The sequence below is a fragment of the Myotis myotis genome, unplaced genomic scaffold, assembly GCF_014108235.1.
Source record: "Myotis myotis isolate mMyoMyo1 unplaced genomic scaffold, mMyoMyo1.p scaffold_m19_p_11, whole genome shotgun sequence".
NCBI lineage: Eukaryota > Metazoa > Chordata > Mammalia > Chiroptera > Vespertilionidae > Myotis > Myotis myotis.
Window position 1 is genome coordinate 14,986,778 of NW_023416315.1, and position 24,500 is coordinate 15,011,277.

The window sequence follows — 24,500 nt, forward strand, 5'->3', positions numbered from 1 at the left end:
AGTCAAACCATACAGTTCTTTCTCTGCCAGTTGACCTCACCTCATAATCTTGGCTAAGTGGGTTCTGTATGATCTGTCAGTTCTGAATCCCATTTGGCCCTGAGTAAATTTAAAATATAAATATATATATATAACCATAACTGTTCTCTTGAGTTACTGGGATTTTTTTCTTTATGGGTGCTATTAAAACTCTAAGGAACCAGATTTTCTATTTTTTTTTTTTTTTGGATGCTAGGAACTGCAAAATCAAATTTTCAGCCCCATTCTACCAATTGTACAAACCTTTTCAATTGTATGTCCTTACACCAATATGTCTTGTCATCCTCTCAGAACACCTCCTTTTTCTTACCAAGTAGACTCCTCTCTTCCCCACTAACACATTTACCAGTGATGCTAACAAACAAACAGATAACTCATTCGGGTCTCAGTTTTCATTTCCTTATTGAATTTCTAGAATTTCCACTCAAGAGTTAGGAAATGGCGTAAGGTAAAAGAAACTATAGAGGAAAAAATGTACTGGAAGTCCTTTGATAAGCAGTAATTCAATTTTATATTCAGCCCATGAATAAATATGGTCAGAAATTTGCTCCCTTTTCTAGGGTAAATGAATTTATGAAATGAGACAAAAAATATTGAATCATAGCTGAAATCTCTTAAATAGCATGGGCTAAAAACTGTTTTCTAGGCATTTATCATGCGTTAACTTCTTGATTTTCACAGCAGTTCTATAAAGAGAGTGCTATTGGTGTTCACTTTTTACAGATGTGTAAATTGGGCACAGACAAACTAAGTGACTTGCCCCAGGTCACACAGCTGAGAAGTGTCAAAGCCCAGATCGCAACCTGGCAGCCTGCCTCCATTGTTCATTATCTTAAGTCCTTACATACATCTCTGGAACATAGCTTACTTAGAGGAAATTTTACTCTGAAAAGTGAAGTAAAAATACTAAATAGAATTATCAGTAATGCTAACAATCCTTGAATCTATTATATGTAGCCTTCCCTCATATGAGAAGAATTAAGTAAGATCTAGGATATATGATACATTATAAGATGCACCTACCAGCAAATATTTTTTTTATTAATTCATAATGTTACGATTTTTCTATAAGGTTACAATTTTATTAGGTTTCTTCCTAAGCATAAAAGTGGGTATTTTTCCCCCTAAGAGCAGTGTGTTAATCTAATTAAATATTCAAACAAACGAAATAAGTCAATTTAAAGAGACAAGATAATGTCTTCTGATCCAGAAGATATTACATTTGAGAAACTTCTTTTAACGTAGTAGAAATGATTCCTGATGGAGAGGTCAGAACTTGTGCCTTGGGGATGATATTCTGTGTGGATTATGACTACTTTGAATTACTTTGCAAATTGCTTATTTTCAATTATGCTGGGCCCTTCTAATAAGACTTTACTAGTAACTTGAATAATTCATCTGGCTATCATTATTCCTCACATTACTTTATCAGGCTGATAAAAATGTATCAGAATTACTTGTGTAATTTGTTTCTGATATTTTTATTCCGAAAGCAGGCTGGGTTATGTAACCATCTAAGTCATTTTGGGGCATTTTTTAATTAACTTGGGTGAATTATTGCCCTGTTGACTATACAGCAGTACCAAAGTTAATGTGTGGTACAGATACATCTAGCCCAGAGATTCTAAAGCATGGCTGTCAGAGATCGATGTCACTGTGACTCATTCAGGCAAATCAAAAGTCCGTAAGTACTATCTCCTCTCACAGTTCCCTTTTTAGTAGAAACATAACTCAATAAAAGCAAAGAAATGGAGAATTTAAAATATAAACAAACTACAGCAAATTTATTTCTAATACAGCCAGAGTTTATTGAGCTTCTGCTGTGTACCAAACACTTTTCTGGGTATTAGGGACACAATTAGTGAATGAGACGGATACAGTTCCTACCCTGATGGAGCTTGCATCCTAACAGGAGTTGGACAATGAACAAGTAAACGAGTAAATAAACAAGGTAAATTTAAATACTAGTAAGTGCTATGAGTATCATAAAAATGAATGATGACATGGAGGATGATTGCAGATAGACTTTTTTAGATTGAGTGCTCAGGGAAGGCTTCTTTGAGGAGGTGATATTTGCACAGATGCCTGAGGGAGAAGGTCAGAGCCAAGGGAAGGTGTGGGGGGAAGTTGACATAATCGGTGTCATTTCAGGCAGGGAGAAGGAGCACGAAGCCCTGTGAGGGAGTGTTCAGATAAGAGAAAGTCCAAAGTGGCTAGAGCAGAGTAAATAAGAGGAAGAGCAGTAAAAGGAAGGTCTAAAGTGTATGGGACAGCAGGTCATGTCGTACTTTATATATCATGTAATGTGGGTGCCTCCTCCCAGCTCTGGCGCTCTGGGATGGGGAGCCCAGCTTGGGGTTGAGACCCCCTTGCTTCTCAGTGGGATCCGCTGTAATTGAGATATCCCTCCGGAACCTCAGCTGCTGCCTGTGAGAGCGGGGCCAGCCCTTTTCACATCTCCACTCTTCTTATCATTCTCTGTGTGGCTTCTTCTGTAAATCATTGCTTGGAAGACTTCTCCTCAGCTAGTCTTCAGTTGGTTATTCAGGATGATTGTTCTGTAATTTAGTTGTAATTCCAGTTTCGTCCTGGGAGGAGGTGAGTGTAACTTACACCTACTCTGCCGCTGTCTCGGATCTCCTAATACTGTACTTGTAATTTTGACTTAATAACTTTGAGATTTCCATTAGAGATGGCAAGTAACAGTTGGATATACAAGTGTAAATCTCATGGGAGATAAACTCCCGGGTATCATATGTTATACATGTTTTTAAAGCCTTGAAAGTAGGTAAGATCACCAAAGTAGGCAATCTAGATGAGAGAAGAGAAAAGCACTAAAACAATTTTAGGTCTCTGGAACTCATATTCCTGTAAGTACCAAAGAGAGTGTTTGAATTTTAAACCAGTTTAAGCCCATCAACTGTTCTCAGACCATGCTTGTATGCCCATGATTCTAAATTACCTTTTCTCCTTCAGCAATTCTTTAACTCTTTGCAAAATTGCTACTTTAGAGTGCAAGACGTGCTTTGAAGGAGGGAAAATAGATCTGCAAAAAAAAGGGGGGGGGTGTTTTGCATTTGACACTTGGGTTTGTCTTTCCTTTTTAGTTTTAAATATCAGCATCAGCAATAACAGATTCTTGACTTAAGAGGATAAAGAAAGAAGTAGCTGTTGCAGGTGGTGCCTGATTATTGTCTCCCCACTGAACAACAGTGCTTTGAGGGCTGTGAGAGCTCTACACCACAGCATCTAGGAGCGGGGAGTTGGGGTTGGCCTTCGTCACCTGGGCACATGGACATCCCCTCATCCCAGACAGAGTCGAGTAATCGTTGTCAATCTGGGCAAGGACAGTCCTATTCTGGAGATCAAAGTCTATGTGGCAGTGTGGTTGCAGTTCAGAAGGGTTTGCATGAAGAGAAACTTCACCCAGTGTATGTAGAACAGCTATACTCAGAGTGGGCGTGGGGGATCATTTATTCATTGGACTGGCGTCATTTGGAAGGGTCGTTTGGTAGGAGTAGCCTCAGCGAGAGGCGGATATCCAAAGCGGACTGTTTCTCTTGGGGAGGTGCTGCTTCCATCAGAGGACCTCCCCACTCAGTCCAGTAAACAAGGGCAGTGTCTGTCCTCTGATTGGCCACTTGTACCCTGTACCCCAGTCCTGGTCATCCAACTGTGCATCCCTGCGTTGGAGTCCCTTTGCCCTTTTGACCATCTTTTCACATGGGACCCCTTTAAGGTAGCCCTGGGCTAGTTCTGTTTTCTAGGGTACACGTTGGGTCTCCAGGAACTGTGCACCTTGGTCCCACTGGGGGTGGAAGTGCAGCTTGTCCTGAGGGATAAAGCTTTATCCTGAAGAATTGTTAAAGGGTTGATGATAAGCACAGAGGTAACGTGATTCAGTTCACTTGTAGGAAGAGTGCTGGCAACAGGCATGGCTGGACAAGGACATGTGAGGCTGGAGACAGGGACAGCAGCTAATCACGAATGCACAGTCCTGGCAAGAGCTAATGAGGGTCTCTGACAGTGGTGAGGAGGAGATGGATGCAAAAGATATTAACAGTGTAGATGTGACGATTTAATGACTAAGTGGCTGAGGAAGAGTGAGACACCTACCGGGTGCCTTTTTGTTTTACTTCATAGGTTTATAATCAACTTAATCTTACAACATGGAGATGGTAGCATAAGAAAATAGACAGGTGAGAGTCATGGTTGTAATCAAGGTCATCTTTGGACACATTTTTATTTTGAGGTTTATCAGCTTTGCTTCTCTTCTCAATTCGTGAACAATTTTCAAGGGATTGAATTCTGTAAGGAAGATTTTGGTTATCATCTGTCTTATCCTTTCCTTTTACAGGGATTCACCTTATACGTTTGCTTTTAAGTACTTACGGTGTGTACAGCACAAAGGAAGCACATAAATACCATTTAAATTCTTCAGGCTAATTTGAGCTTTCTTTTGAAATAAACAGATTGTCTGCCAGACCTTACTCTTGTTTGTGTTGAAGTTTGTCCCGCATAGCCCTGGCGGTTCCCATTTCCAATCCCACAGCGTGATGTTTATTTTAGGCAGCTGCTTATGGAAGGTAGACTTTAGCAACGATCAGAAGGACATAAGGTGGGCTTCTGTTTGAGTTCAGGGTTGCTGGGTAACTCTCCTTTGAATACCTTTCCCTTCCTGCTTTTCCACGTATGTTTTGGCTGTGAGGATAAATCTGGGAAAACTGCTGTTTGGCCTTTCAGCACAGTGCCAGCTTTGTGATTGCAAACGAACTGGTGTTGTGCTAAACACCACCGAAATAAAATAAATGAGTCTGATGGAAGCTTGGAGCTCGTGCTAGAAATGTAAAAACCCAGCAGATGCCATTTGCTGAAACCCAGGCTCCTCCAGCAGATGGGTAACGGTTAAACATAAATGGCACCATTTCTCTTTTTTTTTTTTTTTTTTGGGTTCATTTGTTTTTAATACAGTATTAAAAATCCTGCTAAAATAAACTCCTGACATATGTTTCATGACTGTTTGGGGTATCCAAAGATCTTTGAAATTACAGTTATACTATGTTTTATTATATGAACTCATTGAACACGCAGAAACACATTTTTGTCCGAGCTTTAAAACTTTCTTTGGTATAAATATTTCCAATATTGGAAATAATAATGGGAAATAATCACCAAGTAGTCATTATGAGATATAATGTCCCTCTTTTACATCTTTAATGTTGGGCTATAATAAAATAATATAAACCATACCTTCCATAGTTCTCATTCACTTAGTGCTTCAGTTTTCTTTACAATATTTTAGTTTCTCACATACTGTCTCATCATTTAAATAACACACACACACACACACACACACACACACACATACACAGAAGAGGGTGTTTTCATTCCTCATTAAATTTAATGACTTAGCCAGGTCGGTGTTGCTCAGTGGTTGAGTGTCGACTTATGAACCAGGAGGCTATAGTTTGATTTCTGGTCAGGGCACATGCCAGGGTTACGGGCTCGATCCCCAGTGTGGGGCGTGTGGGAGGCAGCCCATCAATATTCTCTTTCATCATTGATGTTTCTGTCTCTCCTTCTCCCTCTCTCTTCCTCTCTTTGAAATAAATAAAAACATTTTTAAAAAATGAAATGACTTATGTACATTTAATGCAATCACTATTAATTGCTATTAACTCGCAAGAACCGTGGTGCATTATCAATCATTCTATAATATTGAGATATTTTTGGCATAGAAAATATGTGCTCATTTTATAATTTAATTTAGAAGTTTGTGTATCTGTAAATAAATCTACAATTTCCCTTGTTTGCCTTTTTTCTGTTTCCTAAAATTATTTATCAAGTAATATTCATCAGAACAGTTCACAAGAAATTCCAGCAAAGTTAGAAGAATGAAGAAACAATGGGTTAAATATGTAAATGGCTAAAAAAGTGTCTAAAATATTTATCGGAAAGGATACTATGTCATTACAAGGTTTTTAACTTTGAAACTTATTGCTATTTACAGGTTCAGGTTCATGTCGCTTTAGTTATTCAGACCCCGACATCATCGTGTCATATGCCAAGAATAATACTGCGGACTGGATTCAGCTCGAGACAATTAGGTTTGTTGTCATTGAAAGTATTTTTCATAAATTCTGACATAGGTGTATGTCTTCTTCCCTGTTTGCCTTCATTCTACCACTGACTTTAATCCTCATGGTTAAAGGTACTCTGTTTGTTAATTATGCTGAATTGCATGGACACACATATCATGATCTGTCCTATTGGAAGAAGTATTGTTAAAAGGGTCATTTTCCACTTGGAACTTCCCACTGGCAGTACTAGCTCTAACAAATTATATTTTGGTAAAAGCACAGAATCCTCCACAAAAATCACATCACCCATTTCTCCAGGTGGCCTGACTATGGCCTGGCTTATAGGCCTAGGAATATATCAGATTACCACCTAAATCTGGTCCTTGGTCTGTAATGACAGTGAGTGAACAGCTGCCCGACCTTTTGCATCTAATCTCTGTCATTTTCCTTCTAGCTTTCCTAAGGCCAGTTCTAAAATTATATGATCATAGTTATGATGCAACTTGTAATCATTTATTACATTTTCTTTATTTAAAAACCTTGATAAGAAAATGAGGTAGGGTACTTGAGGAAGAAGTTCATTCAAGTTGAAAAGATTTGGTTAAATTAACAAGAGTCAAATTATGTTTACTCCTGCATAGGTTAAATCATAAAACAAAATTCATAATGGATGTTTAATTTCAAGTATGGTAACATGTTAAAAGGAAAAAGATACCTGGACATTTTATAAGGTTGTTATTCTGACTGGTTTACTTCTTAAATTAGAATAAGTCAAGTAGAACATTTTCTGTAAGTTTTGTAGTTTTCTTTTTTCACATGCTGTTTTCCTTACCATATTTCCATGTTGAAAAATAGTGATTTGTTTAGAGGGGGGAATAAATATTAGATTCTTAGTCTTTAACACTAAACTGGTCTATCCAAAGTTTCTAGTAGTATTTCAAAATTTTAAAAATTTTACATTTCTAAGTGTTAGTCTAACCAAAAACTGAGAAAAATGATTCTAATTCATGGATTTTAATAGACCATCCTCCTCTGTGCCAGGATAACCTATAATTTAGAGATACCTGTTTAAGCCAAGCTCTGGCATGCTATGCCAATTTTAAACAGAACATTTCGTTATTCTTTCTAACTTCTAGTAATTATTATGAAAATCATGCACATGAAATATTTATATAAATGTCTTTAATCAAGGCAGCATAAATATTGTAAATTTTAACCACACCTCCACCTTTTCTCTCTATGTAATACTCGTATGTCATAATTTAGGTAAATTGTAGCAGGTTTTTCTTGCTGGAAAAAAACTGCATACCTTTGATAGTGAATGCACATACACATTTAATTACAACACATAAAGATCACATTCAGCTAATTCCATTTGGCTTTTGACTAAATGAGACTTTCAATTTAAGGTCATGCATCAAACTGTTATATACATTAGTGCTGATTTTCCTTCCCATTTGGCGACCAGAATGAACGTATTTTCAATCACTTCTTAAATCTAAATATATTATTTTCATCATTTTAAATTATTTATGAAGCCAAAAACATAGTCATCATGAAATATTTTAAAAGAAAGGGGAATTGATTACCCCTAAAGGTAAAGTACACCATCTATAATCTATACTGACAATTTTACAGACATGTATGTGCTGCTTTGGTGAGTGAAAAATATGTCTTTTCCGTAGTCCTTTTAAAACTGATTTATAGTAAGTCCAGAGCACTAATAGTTTGCATTTAGTAACACTTAATTTTTGCTAAAGCAGTAATCTTTACTGTAGCAGATTTCTACATTGGTAGAATAAAATGTTGAATAAAAATACTTTACTAAATAGCAGAAGGGCCTAGATTGTAATACATGTAATATAAAAATAATTTTAACTTGTAACAAGTTTTTAAAGATCAATCTTCATAAAATTTTAAAGAATTATAGAGCATTTAATTCTCATGGTAAACCTCATATTTCATGTAAATAAAACAAAAAGGTATCAGATTAGTAGAAATAAAATATCTATTATGTAAAGACTGATTATAAAATACAGCATGCAATTGTCTAATACATGCAAAATTTCAAAGTAAGAATCAAAATTAAGTGATAGTTTTTCTCCTTTCTTCTTCTTAGTATCAAATAAACTGTGCTGGATACACTGTGATTTTCTAGAGGCGCCATGAAAGTGTGTGCTATTGTCTCTTCAGTGACTTCTTTACTAGCTTAGTGCCTGTCCTGTGTTAAAAGTAAACTTCTTGAAGACATTTAATATTTAAACTGTCATCACTTACTAGGAACTCCTTAATATTCAGCATACACTAAAAGATTTAAGGGCTATGGGATTATGAGTATTTAATCTGTACTGCATATAGTACTTTTAAGATAATGAAAGTACAATCTTAATTAAGAAACAAAGCTGGTTTAAGTGCTTTAACTGTGTCACTAATTCCCATCTCACCATATGTTCCAGAGCCCCTTCCAATGTCAGCACAATCATCCACATCCTCTACCTTCCTGAACACGCCAAAGGGGAGAACGTCCAGTTTCAGTGGAAGCAGGAAAATCTTCGTGTGGGTGAAGTGTATGAAGCCTGCTGGGCCTTGGATAACATCCTGGTCATCAACTCGGCTCACAGACAAGTCATTTTAGAAGATAGTCTCGATCCCGTAGACACGGGCAACTGGCTTTTCTTCCCAGGAGCTACAGTTAAGGTTTGATCGCTCTTTTGTTCCTTCTCCTCTTCTCCAAAACCTAAAACTCAATAAGCCAATTTGCACAAAGATAACTATTCTTACCAAACCTGCTAGTAAAGCAGTGGTTCTCAACCTTCCTAATGTCGCGACCCTTTAATACCGTTCCTCATGTTGTGGTGACCCCCAACCATAAAATTATTTTTGTTGCTACTTCATAACTGTAATTTTGCTACTGTTATGAATTGTCATGTAAATATCTGATATGCAGGGTATATTTTCATTGTTACAAATTGAACATAATGAAAGCATAGTGATTAACCACAAAAACAATATGTGATTATATATGTGTTTTCCGATGGTCTTAGGCGACCCCTGTGAAAGGGTCATTCGACCCCCAAAGGGGTCGCGACCGACAGGTTGAGAACCGCTGTAGTAAAGGAATAGGCAATGTTGTTTTTATGTTACCTCCTTTTCTAAGGATAGAAAATCTTTGTTACAAAAACATTTGTCCATCTATTTAATAAGGTTTCTTTTAAATATATTTTTATTGATTTCAGAGAGGAAGGGAGAGGGAGAGAGAGATAGAACCGTCAATGATGAGAGAGAATCATTGATCAGCTGCCTCCTACACACTCCACACTGGGGATTGAGCCTGCAACCTGGGCATGTGCCCTGACCAGGAATTGAACCGTGACCTCCTAGTTCATAGGTTGGCACTCAACCACAGAGCCACGCCACCTGGCATTTAACAAGTGTTTTTGAGGACCCACTGTGCCATGTACTGGACTGAACCTAGAGAGTAAAATCACAAAAAGGCAGGTATGTTTCTGCCCTCTAGGTGGCTGTCAACTTAGTGTGGTTAATTAGATATGTCAACATGCAAATACAAAATAGCATCCTATCTAATAAAGAGGTAATATGTAAATTGACCATCACTCCAAACATACAAGATGGCCGCCCCCATGTGGCCAAAGATGGCCTGCAAGGGAGGGCAGTTGCCCCCAGGCCTGCAGGGAAGGGCAGCTGGGGGGACCCAGGCCTACAGGGGAGGGCAGTTGGGGGTGACCAGGCCTGCAGGGGAGGGCAGTTGGGAGGGGGACCAGGCCTGTAGGGGAGGGCAGTTAAGGGCAATAGGGCCGGCAGAGGAGCAGTTAGGCGTTGATCAGGCTGGCAGGGTAGTGGTTAGGGTGTGATCAGGCTAGCAGGCAGAAGTGGTTAGGACAGTGGTCTCTTTGGCCCCTTGAGTGTGGCTCTTCCACAAAATACCAACTTCTGCACATGGGCCATGAAGTTTCGATCGCACTGCATGTGCGCGCCCGCACGTGGTATTTTGTGGAAGAGCCACACTCAAGGAGCAAAGAGCCGCATGTGGCTCGCCAGCTATAGTTTGCTGACCACTGGGTTAGGGGCAATCAGGCAGGCAGGCAGGCGAGCGGTTAGGAGCCAACAGTCCTGGATTGAGAGAGGGATGTCTGACTGCCCGTTAAATGGACATCCCTCAAGGGGTCCCAGATTGGAGAGGGTGCAGGCTGCGCTGAGGAACACATCCTCTCCACCCTCCCCCATGCATAAATTTTGTGCACTGGGCCTCTTGTAATTGCTATAATTTGCTAGGAAACTGTGGAGTGCTGTGGAAATACAACATACAGTACCAAATCCAGACTTGAGGGTTTAGGAAGGCGATCCGGAAGAAGTGGAATCCAAGCAGAGACTGAAGAGTAATTTGGAGTTGGCCAGGTGGGAGGACTATTGTTTCTAGAATCAGAAATGACATACAGTGAGAGCACGAAACAAAGGTCTTGGATAATGTACAAAATAGTTTTCTAACAGATTCTTAACACATTGCGTACCACATAGAAATCTCTAAGACATACGCCAGGGACCGCACGTTTTTGGGCAAACTGCAAGTTATTTAAATCATCATACTGCACTTTAGGTGTTGTTTTTCAATAATTATAACATTTTTATTTACAAAGACAATTAAACAATTAAAGTTCCTAGTACTTTTTTAACGTATGGTACTGCGTAAAACATTTTCCTCTATGAAGAGGGACCAAACAAAATTTACATAAGTATCTAGATTCGCTCCTTTTTCCATGGGTGTGAAAAACGAGAACACTCGTGGGCGGTCCCTAACAGATGGCGCGCGAAACACGAGAAAACTCCTGAGCGGTACGAAATGTGTTAAGGTGAGACTTGTGATAGTTACGTCTGGAGACAAGGCCAGTGACAAAACCTTGAAGGTTTTCTAAGCTCCTATAGAGTTTGAACTTTATTGTGAAAGTAATAGGGAGTCACCAAGTGTTCCAATTGAGTCACACGATCATATTTGATTTTGAACTACCCCCTGGAGAATGGAGGATGGAATGGAGGGGAGAGAAGGCGTGCAGTGACACCAAGTAGGAGGCTGGTAACAGCAGTCCAGTGGGAGATCATGTTGGCCAGAATTCATAAACAGGATGGGAAAATGTGGACAGATTTCAGAGATTTTTAGGAAAGGGAATGGAGAAGGTTGGAGACTTATTGAGAAAATGAGGGAATACTAGGTGTCAAGGACAGATAGAATACTCTTTGTCTAATAAGAGCTACTGTTTTTTCAATATTATTTTTTATTAATTTCAGGTGAGCAGCATAGTGTTTAGACAATCATGTACTTTGCAAATTAATCCCCCTGATATTTCAAGTACTCATGTGGCACTATACATAGTTATTACAATATTATTGATTATATTTCCTACTAGAGGCCCGGTGCACAAAATTCGTGCACTCAGGGGGTCCCTCAGCCCAGCCTGCACCCTCTCGCAGTTCAGGAGCCCTCGGGGGATGTCAGGGAGTAGGCCTAAACCGCTAGTCGGACATCCTTAGCACTGCCACAGAGGTGGGAGAGGCTCCCGCCACCACCGCTGAACTCACCAGCATGAGTCTGGCTTCTGGCTGAGTGGCGCTCCCCCCCCACCCCCCTGTGGGAGCGCACTGACCACCAGGGGGCAGCTCCTGCTTGAGCAGAGCATTTGCCCCCTGGTGGTCAGTGCATGTCATAGAGACCAGTCATTCTGCTGTTTGATCGATTTGCATATTAGCCTTTTATTATATAAAATGCTCTATTTTATATTCCCTCAACTATTTTGTAACTACCAATTTGTACTTCTTAATCCCTTCAACTTTTCCACCCAGCCTTCTAATCCCTCTCCCTTCTGGCAACTATCATTCTACTATTTTATTTATTTATTTATTATTTTATTTATTTAATTTTTTTGTTAATCCGAGGATATTTTTCCATTGAATTTTAGAAAAGTGGAAGAGAGAGGGACAGAGAGAAACATTGATGTGAAAGAAACACATTAATTGGTTGCCTCCTGCACTAGCCCTGACCAGGGCCTGGGCCGGGTAGGAGCCTGCAACCGAGGTACATGCCCTTAACTGGAATCAAACCCAGAACCCTTCAGTCCTCAGGCCGACATTCTATCCACTGAGCTAACCAGCTAGGGCTCAGTCTGCTATTTTAGTCATGCAATTATATACTGAACTCTTCCCAAACACCCTCAAATTAATTACCCAGAGCCTATGGTGGTACCCTCTCTGCTTTCTCATTACCAACTTCTGTTTGTCCGATAAAAAATAGTTACTTTTGCCCGTCCTTCATGGCTCAGTGGTTGAACATTGGCCTATGAACCAGGAGGTCACGATTCAATTCCCAGTCAGGGCACATGCCCGGGTTGTGGGCTCAATCGCCAGTGTGGGGCATGCAGGAGGCAGCTGATCAATGATTCTCTCTCATCATTGATATTTCTATCTTTCCCCCTCCCTTCCTCTCTGAAATGAATAAAAATATATCATTTTTTTAAAAAAGGTCTATTTTTTATCAAGTACTTACTGTTCTAGGTACTTACTCTTTGAGGCATGTGTAGACACACACACACACACACACATACACACACAGAATTATATATATCATCTCATATAATTTGATCCTTGTAAACCTATAAGGAAGGTGCTGTCTTAACCCCATTTTACAGATGTTGAAATGGACATAAAGATGTTGAGTAACTTGTTCAAAATATACCTCTCACCAGTGGCAGAACCAGGATTCAAATACGGGAATCTGACATAACCTTGATCTGTCGCCATTGACTTTGCTCTTATAAGTAATAAATGCAAACTGATGTGCTTCTGTTTTTCCTGTTTCTTCTCAACATTCATTTGTTAAATTTTCTGCTCATTTTCTTCCCCATCACTTTCTGGCTCTAGGTGAAAAGATTCTTGCTTTTCTCATATTTATTAATCTTGCTTCAGCTTTATTCTATTAACACTGCATGTTCCTTCCTCCAGATGACTGATTTTCAGACATCAGAATTTAGTAAGTTCAGACCAAACACTGGTCCCTTCCTTCTTTTCCGTAGCTAATTTTGTTTTCACAATCCTAGTTATGGGTCCATCTCAAGTATTGACTTCTGACCTAAGGTGAACTTAAGGAGACGGGACTATTAAAATATTTCCCTTAGGGAGGCAGGAGGCATTTTCAGTAGCCTGCCTGGGAGATGAAATAGAGTGAGAATGGTGGAACACCGAAGAAAGAAATCAGCAGTCTAATGGTAGGAGACTGTCTCTGACAAGGATGATAAAAGCCAAGGATCATACAAGGAATGCCACTGACAAAAACTACAGCATCATTCCTTAATGTGGCATCATGCTCCCTCCATACTCAAGACGTGTGTAGGCCTAGAAGATACAAACCCAACTCCCTGGCATGTAATTCAAGACCCTCTCCTAGGCCCAACCTAACTTTTCATCCTCATCTGCTGCACTGACTACCAGCCTCACAAATACAGCATAGAACTGCACACCCTCACCCCTTTGTACATGCTTTCCCACCTTTCTCTTTTCTCCACCTGGAAATTGCACAGCATCCACAAGGGCCCAGCTCAAATGTCTGTCCATGTGAAGTTTTGTGTAGTTGATGTCTCCCTCCTCTCTGTGCTGGTATAACCATTAGGCTGAACAAAGAAGACTTGGGGTGGGGCCAGGCTATAGAAAACAGATCCATTCTTTTTCCCAAGTGACCATTCAAAGTCATCTCTGCCTTCTTTGCATGAAAACTAAAGCAGGTCATAAGACAGCCAATAGACCAACACACATCATCCAATCACTTTAGTCTCCTACATTATTGGTTTAAAAACAAATAGGGCCAGTTTCCTGTAGGCATCCAAACTTCAAGTTTCATCCATAGTTCCTCCCTCCTCCAGCCTAGGTCTACTGCAGTGGGTGGAGATGGAGGCAGTGGTCATGTCTTTCTCTTTCCTCACCACCCACCACAAGTTTCAGCCTCTGAGCCCTCCAGGGCTGGGTCTGATGGAAGGAGAAAAGAAAAGATACAGCTATTGTTGTAAGCGAAAAGGATTAATCCCTCATCCTGATAAATGATCAAAGCTGGTTCTCTCTTGAACCTACCAATAGGCTCCTTGGAAATCTCCCCACTCCTCTCCAAAGCTGGGGATGCCCCCATGCATCTCTCTGGGACCTCTGGCTAATGACTGCAACCTCTTTCTGCTGAGGGCTTCTTGCTCCTCTACAAAGTAGTTCAGGGGCAGGATCTTAGACAAACGTGGTTGTCGCTTGTGTGCACAGGCCCAAGCCTAGTCTGTGGTAAGCAGTCACCTTGGACCCGTCCGTGGGAGGAGAGTAGTTACTTATACATGCAGCCTTCTTCTGCCTGGCACTAGTCCAAGACCACACAGCAGGCCCTCCAGGTGGAACCCCTGAAATCCTGTACACCAGGTTTGAGAAGAGGCGAGGGTACCCTCCTCCCTGACATGGGCATGGGTGTATACTCACAGCTCACTAACAACCCTCTCTAGAGAAACCCTCTCTCTGTTGCCCAGCTTCCTACTCACATCATCTGCAAGCTTGGGTACCTTCGATGTGAGTGATAAGTGAGCCCATTTACCACCTCTTTTGCTAGGTCCTTATGTTCAGTCCATCAGCTCACTTTGGAATGTGGAGGAGTTGCCACCTGTTTTTTTGGAGCCTTAACCAAAACCAATGCAAAATTAATTCCATTTCAACATGTTGTTACACTGGACATATACCTCTATGAGAGCATTTACAACATTGCTTTATTTTCATTTATGTTTCTCCCTGTTTAGAATGTTAGTTTCTTAAGCTCGGTGACTATTCCAGCCATTTCTCAATCCCTGGTGTGTGGCACATGCTGGATTATTAGGTGTTAATTGACTTGGATGAGAAGCTGGAAAAAAAAATAACAAGATCTAGTTTATAGGGAAAGAAAATGAATTTCACATTAAGTGATGACTTGAAGTTAGCTGAAAATACTGGGAGTGGGACTGGATATAGCACAGTGTTAAGGAAATTGGCTTACCTGCGTGGGATCATATCTTGGCTTCACCATTTATTAGCCATGCGGTCTTGGACAGGTTATTTAACCTCACAGTTCTTCAGTGTACTCACCTGTAACAGGACTAAAAATAAGATGCACTTCATGTCATGATAATTAAATTTAAAAATACTCAAACCTCCGAGGGAAGGTAGGAGAGGGTGGGGGTAAAGAGGAGACATCAACCAAAGGACTTGTATGCATGCATATAAGCATAACCAATGGACACAGACACCAGGGGGGTTAGGGCATGTGTGGGAGGGAGGGGCAATAGGGAGATAAGGACACATATGTAACACCTTAATCAATAAAGAAAAAAATACATGTAAAACCCTTAGGATAGTGCCTGGCATGTAGAAAGGACTTAATAAATATACATCCTCTTCATTGAAAACTTTAAGAACAAATAAGTTTCACGAGGAAGTAAACACAGAGGAAAATTAGTAGAAGGCAAAGGATTGAGCTGACAGTACCAGTTATGAGGAGGGGGAAAGGAACGCGATAGAAAAAATAAAGACTTCACAAACTAGGTCATCCTTATATGCCATTAAAGTAATATCAAAATGAATGCACTAACTTGGTTACATCAGACACAAGTATTGTCCATAGTTGTTACCTTTGGCAATCAAAAGAAATAATTTTCATTGGACTTAAGTTTCAATGTCATGCTTATAATTTGAATTATTAATGGTACATTTTGTTATTAACAGCAAGTGATCTTTAAGTGATACTGTTTATAAAACAAGAGAATAGAGAGTAGTAAGTATGTAAACTGTCCAGCTGATGAATTTGAACATAATGTTTGAGAGAGTCGGGTCAAATAAGAAAGAAACAAATGAGTCACTGGCATTCATCATACAGATTTCTCCTTGCCTCCTTTAGACTTCTTCTTTATTCAGTTTTTGGGGAATATTTAACCCATTTCATATGAGCCTGTCCTTGTTTATCTCAAGTAGGGCAAAATGATATAAGACCAAATAGAGTAATTAACTTAGGATTTTATGTGATCTGGGGAATTGCAATTATAGGTCACCACTTTAAATCTGCCCTGGGTTGGTAGAAAGCTATTACCATCTGTTGGCGATTTAGTAATTAATATGAAATAGATGTATAACAGTACCAGTTTCTAACACTGAACCTGGCCTTAGACTTGTTGTGCTTTTTTATTTGGAAGGACTGTAAGAGGTTACAGAATTGATATGTTTTTCCTGTACAGCCATCTGTGTTTCTCCTCCATTCTCCTTACAAGTTCATGGCCTTGCCTGACTCATCTCCCAATGTTTTCTCAGAGAACTTGGCCATGTGGAAGAAAAGGCACATAATATTCTTATGCTTCTAATTACCATCATGATATTTTATTTCCCACAAATCCCTAGGCAGCCCTTTGTTCATGGCCAAGTAGGTGGGGCTCTAACTGCCAATGAATACAGTGCTGCAAGTCATAAAGCTCCCAGAGCACCGCCCTCATTAGCAACCAGAGTAAGCAGGTCGTGGGCTTAGCAAGGCAAGGAGCCTGCGGCCCTCCCAGTATTGAGCCCCATGTCTTAAATATTGGTTGTGATGAGTTCGCCTTCTTTTACAGAATATTTCTTTTTTAACTTTTGTATATGATTTCTGCCAATTCATTTGTAGTCATGAGAATAGCTACTGCTACCATAGCTGCCATTCTGAACTTTACATTCCTGTGACTATTCTATAACTACCAATTTGTACTTTTTTTAAAAAAAATTTTATTGATTGATTTTGGAGAGGGAGAGAGGGAGGGTGAGAGAGTAAGAGAGAAACATCGATTTTTTGTTCCATTTATTTATGCATTCATTGGTTGCTTCTTGTATGTGCCCTGACCCGGGATTAAACCTATAACCTTAGCATATTGGGACAACGCTCTAACTAACTGAGCTACTCAGCCAGGACTGACTATATATTTAATCCCTTCACTTTTTTCACCCATCCCCCGAAAACCCCTCCCATCTAGCAACCGTCAAAATGTTCTGTTTGTGAGTCTGTTTCTGTTCTAATTGTTTGTTTTGTTTTTTAAGAGTCAATTGTTGATAGCTATGTATTTAGTGTCATTTTATTGTTCATATATTTTCTCCTCCTCATCCTCCTCATCCTCCTCCTCCTCCTCCTCCTCTTCTTCTTCAAGAAGACCCTTTAGCATTTCATGTAATACTGGTTTGTAGTGATGAACTCCTTTAGCCTTTTCTTGCCTGGGAAACCCTTTTTATGTCCTTCAATTCTAAATGATAGATTTGCTGGATAATCTTATCACTGGGGTGTACTCCTGAAACTAATATTGTATGTCAATTGTAATTTTAAAATTAAAAATTATTTATGTTGATAAAAAGAAAAAGTTAAAAAAGAATTTAGTGAAGAAAGGTGTTCCAATTCAGTGTCCTAGGAAAAAAGATGAAGTGGGAAAATGATGACTCTCAGGGCAACTTCTGGTGCTCCAACTCAGTGATGGTGGTCTTGGTTTTGTCATCAGAGTTTAAAGGAAATGAAGTGATATTGTGGGGGGGATCTTCCATTTAATCATGTAGTATCAAGAATCAGTGTTTCATCTTGGGTAGGATTCTCATATCCAGGGAAGATACTTACAGTAGCATGGATAGTGGATGATAATAAATAATAATATTAATCATAGTGGTAAATGATAATAATAATGAAATAGTATAAATAGTAGTAATGATGGCATTTCAGGAGTGCTTGCAGGTGCCAACACTATGAGAAAGACCCTATCATCCAAGTTTTCTGTCTATAGAAGATGAACACTGAGTATCTGTAAAGACCCTATTTGTTTAGTGCTTAATTTTCCTTAGTCACTCTGGAAACATCTGGACAAGTCCATCAAATAATCTCTTTCCAGCTTCTCAGACACACCCTGCAATCTGAGACTATTCTTAATTTTAAGTTCAAAGAAAAACACTAAACATAGGTTTTTGAAGGTTTAGCTTGGAACTGCTGCAGCTGCCTACTTTCCATGACTCACCATCAAAGAGAAGAGCTGCAAACATCAGTGAGGTACTCAGAAGGAACCCAGGGACAAATGGCGAGGAAAGAGCTGTGAGCAGGTTTCAGTTTGTGGGGTATTTTCTTCATCCTTCAATCCATCCAACTCCCCAGTAAGCAGCGTTTCCCAATGGATCAATATGCCATGGAGGTGGATATTGGTCAAGCAGCTGCTTCATTTTTTTGTATATTTGTCCACTCTCATCTTTAGTTGTAGTCAAGATCTGTATTTTGCAAGCATGAATGATCTATGGCTCCTTGATATCTGTATGTATGTGTGTGTCAGGGAGAGAGGGGGTGCTTTGCTCACTCACCATTAATAAATGTTGATATCTGCTCAGCTACCCTGGATACTCTCAGCTTGCAAAGGCATAAATCACTGGCTTCTGTCAACTCTGGAATTGACCCACAGATTAAATGCAGATCGCTATGAGATAGGTGCTGTTATTTGTATTTTTTATTTTTAAGGAATCTTCCCACTCTGATGGCTGTGCCTGCACCTGCTAATCTTCTTCTGTTTATTATCCTACTTCATAGTGTTATTAGCAAGGGAATCCAGATTACTTCTTCTACACATTTATGGGAACTTGTATGGAGAAGTAAATCAGTGCCGACTGTCAGAGCCTGTTATAAAGGTTTGACCTTTATAATAGGCTATGATTTGACCACATGTATTCAAAAGAAGTTCCCTTAAAAAGTAATTTATTAAATTTTGCACATTTATGCCAAGGACTTGGAGTAACTAAGTATACGGAATTTAGACAGGTCATATCTTAACCTTCTCTCTACTACTACTTTCAGTTAAATAGATTGCTTCCTCTCTCCTCCATTAATTATTGATAAACATCCAATAATGACACATTCCCTAGTTTAACAAACATCGAAGGTCCTGATGAAGACAGTAGCTATTAGGTAAATCAACAATTCATTAGGGGAAGCATTAAGTCAGAACAGGAGAGTTTATTAATTTTCTTATAGCTCTTATACATTATGCATTTGCCAAATTCATTGTCCCAGGGGACACTAGGCAAACCTCCAGTCCTATATAAGAATTGAAGCTTTCATTCTGGGTTTCTGCTGCCACCTGTCTAATACTATTGTCACAAATTGTTGAAACATTAATGGAGAATAAAAATCATTACATCCAAATTATGAAAATATGTAAGTTAACTTGCCTGAAAATCTAAGTCTTAATGCAAGGTGAGGCTAATGAAAAAAATCTAAGGCAAACAGTGAAAGGAATGATCACACTCAAAGCAGAATTCATTTTTTAAACGTGCTTTTTGGGAATATAATCCCCTGGCAGAGCAATACCTGCCTACTATAATGCCCAGAAATTGAGCACCCCAGAAAATGGTCTCAACAATTCATTTAATGATTTTCTTTTTTAGAATGCAAGGACAAACAGGAAGGAATCAGATATGCTTTCCAAAAATGTGATTTGCAAATCATTGTACTGGAAACTCTCTGGTCTGTAACTTGAGGGATTGGAGTCCTGGCTTTCTATTGAGGATAAACCTGAGCTCAGTCAGACTTGTAGCTAGTTCATGTTCCCATGTCTTTTTCCATTAAGAATCGGAATGTTAACTATGATTTTCTGGCCAGATTCCAGCTTGGTTAATTGCATGCTGTCTACCTAAATTCCCTTTGCTTGGGATGTTCTTCACTTTGGATTGCATTGCTGTTATTGTCATGTTTCCCCCAAGAGCTGGGTACATGATGTTGTAGAATGAGCCAGAATATAATTTGTTAAGCTAATAAGAGTACTTTGGGGATGAAGGGTTAAATGTATGTAGTGTGCTTTTCACAATTCCCCTCAATGCAGCCTATTTGTACAATAATTAATGTGGAATAGCATTAGTGAAACATGGAATTGAGCCAGATCACCATGATGAGAGTGGCAATAAGCACAGAAACAAATAATTTTGATAAATTCTATTGAAAATAACTATTCAAACAAGTCCCCAGAGCCTGTCTGCCTAATGTACCCATTTTTTGTTTGTTTTTGGTCTGAAACTGACACCCTTAATCACTAATTAAGTTAATACAATAATTGGTAAGTGAAATTTATTTTATTCTATATGAACTTCACAAATAAACATAGTAAGTCCCTGGCCAGTGTGGCTCAGTTGGTTGTCATCCCATGCAGGGAGAGTTTGATTCCCAGTCAGGACACATGCCTAGGTTACGGTCTTGATCCCCAGTAGGTGGCGTGCAAGAGGCAGCCAATGGATGTTCTCTCTCTCATCAATATTTCTTTCTCCTCCTCTCTTCTCTAAGATCAGTAAAACATATTTTTAAAACAATAGTACTATTTTTCCATCAGCTTTGCACCTAGACAGCATAGTGACACTCATTAACATAAGGTTTGTTAAATGAATGAATAAAGATGGAGCAAAAAAGAGGAGGGAAATAACATTTACCGATTTCCTAAGATTCACCAATCTTTAGTAGGCATGTTACTTACAATATCTCATCTAACCATCATAATTACCCCCATTTCACAGATGGAAAAGTAGGCTCAGAGAGGCCAAGTAGCTTCCCCAAGATCAAACAGCTTTCATTTTCATAGCCAAGTATATTTACTATAAAGCCAGGCCTTTATTCCTCAGTATTTGCAGCCTTCCATGTTGTAGTTGGTATCCTTGGCCTTAATTTGAGGAGGCAAGTCTGAAAACCTCAGACACTGAAAGTCAAGTTGATCCCCATCAACAAGGTTAACAACTGCCTATGGAATTTTACATTGTTATTCTTCCACTCATTACTCCAATTCAAAACTGTCACTATTGCCATTTTAGAGTTGTCATAACTATTGCCAAGTAATTATACACTTGTCACAAAATATACCATAAATTGAATCTTTATGAATCTTAGCATAAAGTGGTTCAAATGTGAATGCTTAATGAATCCAGAAAATAATGAGGAGAAAACACTCTTTAAGCTCCCTAAAATTCACTCTCCACGGGTGCATCTATTGTGTTGACTAGAGAAAATGTACTTCAGCCCTCCTGCCCTTGGACTGTGTTCATAGCCAAGTTTTCAGGTTTTTTTTAACTGTCATTAAATTTCCTAGAAATTGTGCAAAAAATGACAAACTCATTTTGTCTCATGAAGGATATTGTTCTCTTCTTCCTACTTTGTTTTTTTAAAATAATACGAAAGTGCACTTTTAAAGGCCATTGAACAAAGATATAGGAGATACGTATTTCTATATGATAAAGCTATAGCATAATGCAAGGTGAAACACAATGATATGTAGGCTGTAAGTCAGTCACTTCCCAATCACACATCTCACTTTAATTCAGAAACTCTTACAACAATCTATGAGTTTATTTCCAGTCACATAGTGGCTAATTTATGGCTCTGCCAACAATGCCATTTTAATTAATTTTATTCATCTTATTTCTCTTTTCTCTGCTCCTCATATCTCATCTGTTTGCATTGCCTAGATTTTAATTAAAAAAAAAACCCCTCTCCTCTCTAAGGAGCAATCTGAAGTGGCAAAAAATAATCACTTAAAATATTACAGTCATTAAAAAATTGGCTGTGGTGGAAGCCATGCATTTTCAATTTTCCTACAAATGATGTTTTAGCTTCCTTTTAAAGTGCACTTTGTATCTGAATTGTCTGCCACCAGCCAGCTTGGCTATCAAAAACGGTCTTCCAGCTGGGCGGGCTGAGTGACAACTCCTTAATGGAGGAAATGGATGGCCCTCTGCTCATGTGGAGGGAAGGCATACCAGGCAGATTTCATCCCATCTGCCACCAGCTCTCTGCAAGCTGGCATTGCCCAAATGCCCCATATACTCATTTCAACAAAAAGGATATATAGTAAAAAAATAAATGGCCAGGCTACAGATGCTTGAAAGAATCATCAGAGCCATTAGACCCCAGGGAGATAATATTAAGAGGTGCCTTCGTGTTCATCTTTGATAGAAACCTAATTAAGCTATGGTTGGAGGTGATTGCAAGTACTTTCACAAGCACAGAGGTGAAGCCATTAACATTTTCAGCAGAGTATAGGGAACAACCTTAGGAAAATGCTGCCCTGAATTGCGGCCAAGGACTTGTTATATTGAGGAATTCGCACTGATGTTTCCTGTTGATGCTTTTCTGAATGGCAAATTCTTGTCACTTAGTTACACTGTGTTCTGCTTTTCAAGTAAAGGAAACCCATATAACAGCAAAGTAGGAAAATATTTTTGATTGACAAATACAAGCAGAGAAAGACTATGTTTAAGGGATTTTGTTAAGTAGAGCCGTTTATTAAAAATTTAAGTGTACATTTAAACAATTTTAAAGGAAAATTTGTATGTGCCCTGATCCAGGATCAAACCCACAATGTTGGCATATTGGGACAAGACTCTAACTGAGCTACCCTGCCAGAGCCTTTTTAAATTTTTTTTTTCATGTAAGGGATTTTTAATATTTGCATATCTGCAGTACTTAAAAGTATCAAGTGCATGCCATTGATCAATGCAAAAATAATGCAACAAACTCAAAATAATTATAATTAATGTATTTTAGGAGGGCTAGATATAGAAAGATATATTTGGAGCCCATCTACAAAATTTATACTTTCATACCACCCAGAATAAATTCCAGTTAGTTACCTGATATATACTCGCCACAATCAAAAGGCATGACTCAGGACATCACATGCTATTTATAATCATTTTCTCAAGAAAACCTGATAGATGTTTTTACTATACTCAAAATAAAATATCCTGACTTCCAAAATAATGTTGTTTTTAACATAGCAAGAGCTCATTTAACTATCTTTTAAAGTTGTTTAGATTTTAATTGTTATTTCATATAAATGACATGAGTTTGAATAGATGCTGAACAAAAACAGCTGGCTATTAAAATCACTGAGAGCAATTTTCTGGAATTCTTTTCATAGTTTCGATGCACATTTTGTTTGGATTTTAACATAGTGCATTGATGTTATACAATGCATCTGTAAGAGAAGTGGCAACAAACATCTTGCATTATTAAGTTTTCCTGTCTCAGAAGAATGTTTGGTAATCTGCCAGAATTTGAAGGCCTTTGACATTTCTAATTGATGGTCTATCTACACTAAAAATGAATGAGTATATGCAGTGCCTACCATATTGTATTGTGGGAAATATTCTTTTATATTTTACTGAAGGTTTTAAGTTGACCTTAAGAATTTTAATGACTATTCTAATGAGAAACACAATTAAAAAAATAGTTTTAATTCCTGGCTGGTGTGGCTCAGTGGTTGAGCATCCACCCATGAACCAAGAGGTCACCGATTTGATTCCCAGTCAGGGCACATGCCCAGGTTGCAGGCTCAATCCCCAGTAGAGGATGTGCAGAAGGCAGCCAATCGATGTTTCTCTCTCATTGATGTTTCTATCTCTTTATCCCTTTCCCTTCCTCTCTCTCTAACATCAATAAAAAATAGATTTAAATAGCCTTCAATTTTACTATCAACTACTGCTAAGAGTTTGGAATATAATGCCTTATTTTTTGAAAATGCACATATTCAGAAATAAAATAATTTTATTACAACACTTGAGTTTTAAAAAAGCACTTCCATATATATTATTTGTGCTTCTAACATCATCTCTAGAAAATATATATTATTGGTCTTATTCTACAGCTTAAGAAACAGGACAAAAGGAATTAAATGACTTGTACAAAACCATGTCACCGTTAAGTAGAGAAATGTTTGGGAACATGCCTTCTGACTCCAATCCTCAAATTCCGATGCATAATAACTGAGTTTTCATTTCTTGTCATCTTGATTATTTTTGGTTTCCAGTTCTTTGTTTTCTTCAGGCCTTTGTGGCCTTCATTCCTTTAGGTGCTAAATTAATTGAGGTAAATTCTAGGAGAAAGTTCCAACAACCCCTACCTAATCAAGCAGGCCATGGAGTCCCATTCAGATGCAGAGATGCAATATCAAACAAGCAAAGGCCAGGGACTGCATCTCAATCCAAATGCATTCAGGTATAAATTCTCAGTTTGGAGAGCATCTGGGAAACCAGACCATTTCTAAGACATTGAGCCATCTGTGACGAATCCTAAAAATAGAATTAGCAAGAAACTCTAGCCCGACCAACATGGCTCAGTGGACCTATGAACCAGGAGGTCACAGTTCCCAGGTTGTGGGGCTTGATACCCGGTGGGGGGCATGCAGGAGGCAGCCAATCAGTGATTCTCATCATTAATGTTTCTATCTTTCTCACTCTCTGAAATCAATAAAAAATATATTAAAAACAAACAAACAAACAAGAAACTCTAACTTGCCTTGTAATTATCTTAGGAAT

At 38.8% G+C, this 24,500-nt stretch overlaps 1 protein-coding gene across 2 annotated transcripts in view; it reads left to right on the forward strand.

The window, feature by feature from the left end:
- Window positions 1-24,500, forward strand: part of RELN (reelin) — a 439,320-nt gene that overhangs the window by 231,782 nt on the left and 183,038 nt on the right. For both annotated transcript variants that reach the window (XM_036327598.1, XM_036327599.1), the window contains exons 9-10: window positions 6,050-6,146; window positions 8,576-8,816. In XM_036327598.1, the coding sequence (XP_036183491.1) occupies window positions 6,050-6,146; window positions 8,576-8,816 (338 nt within the window). The remainder of the gene's footprint in view (window positions 1-6,049; window positions 6,147-8,575; window positions 8,817-24,500) is intronic.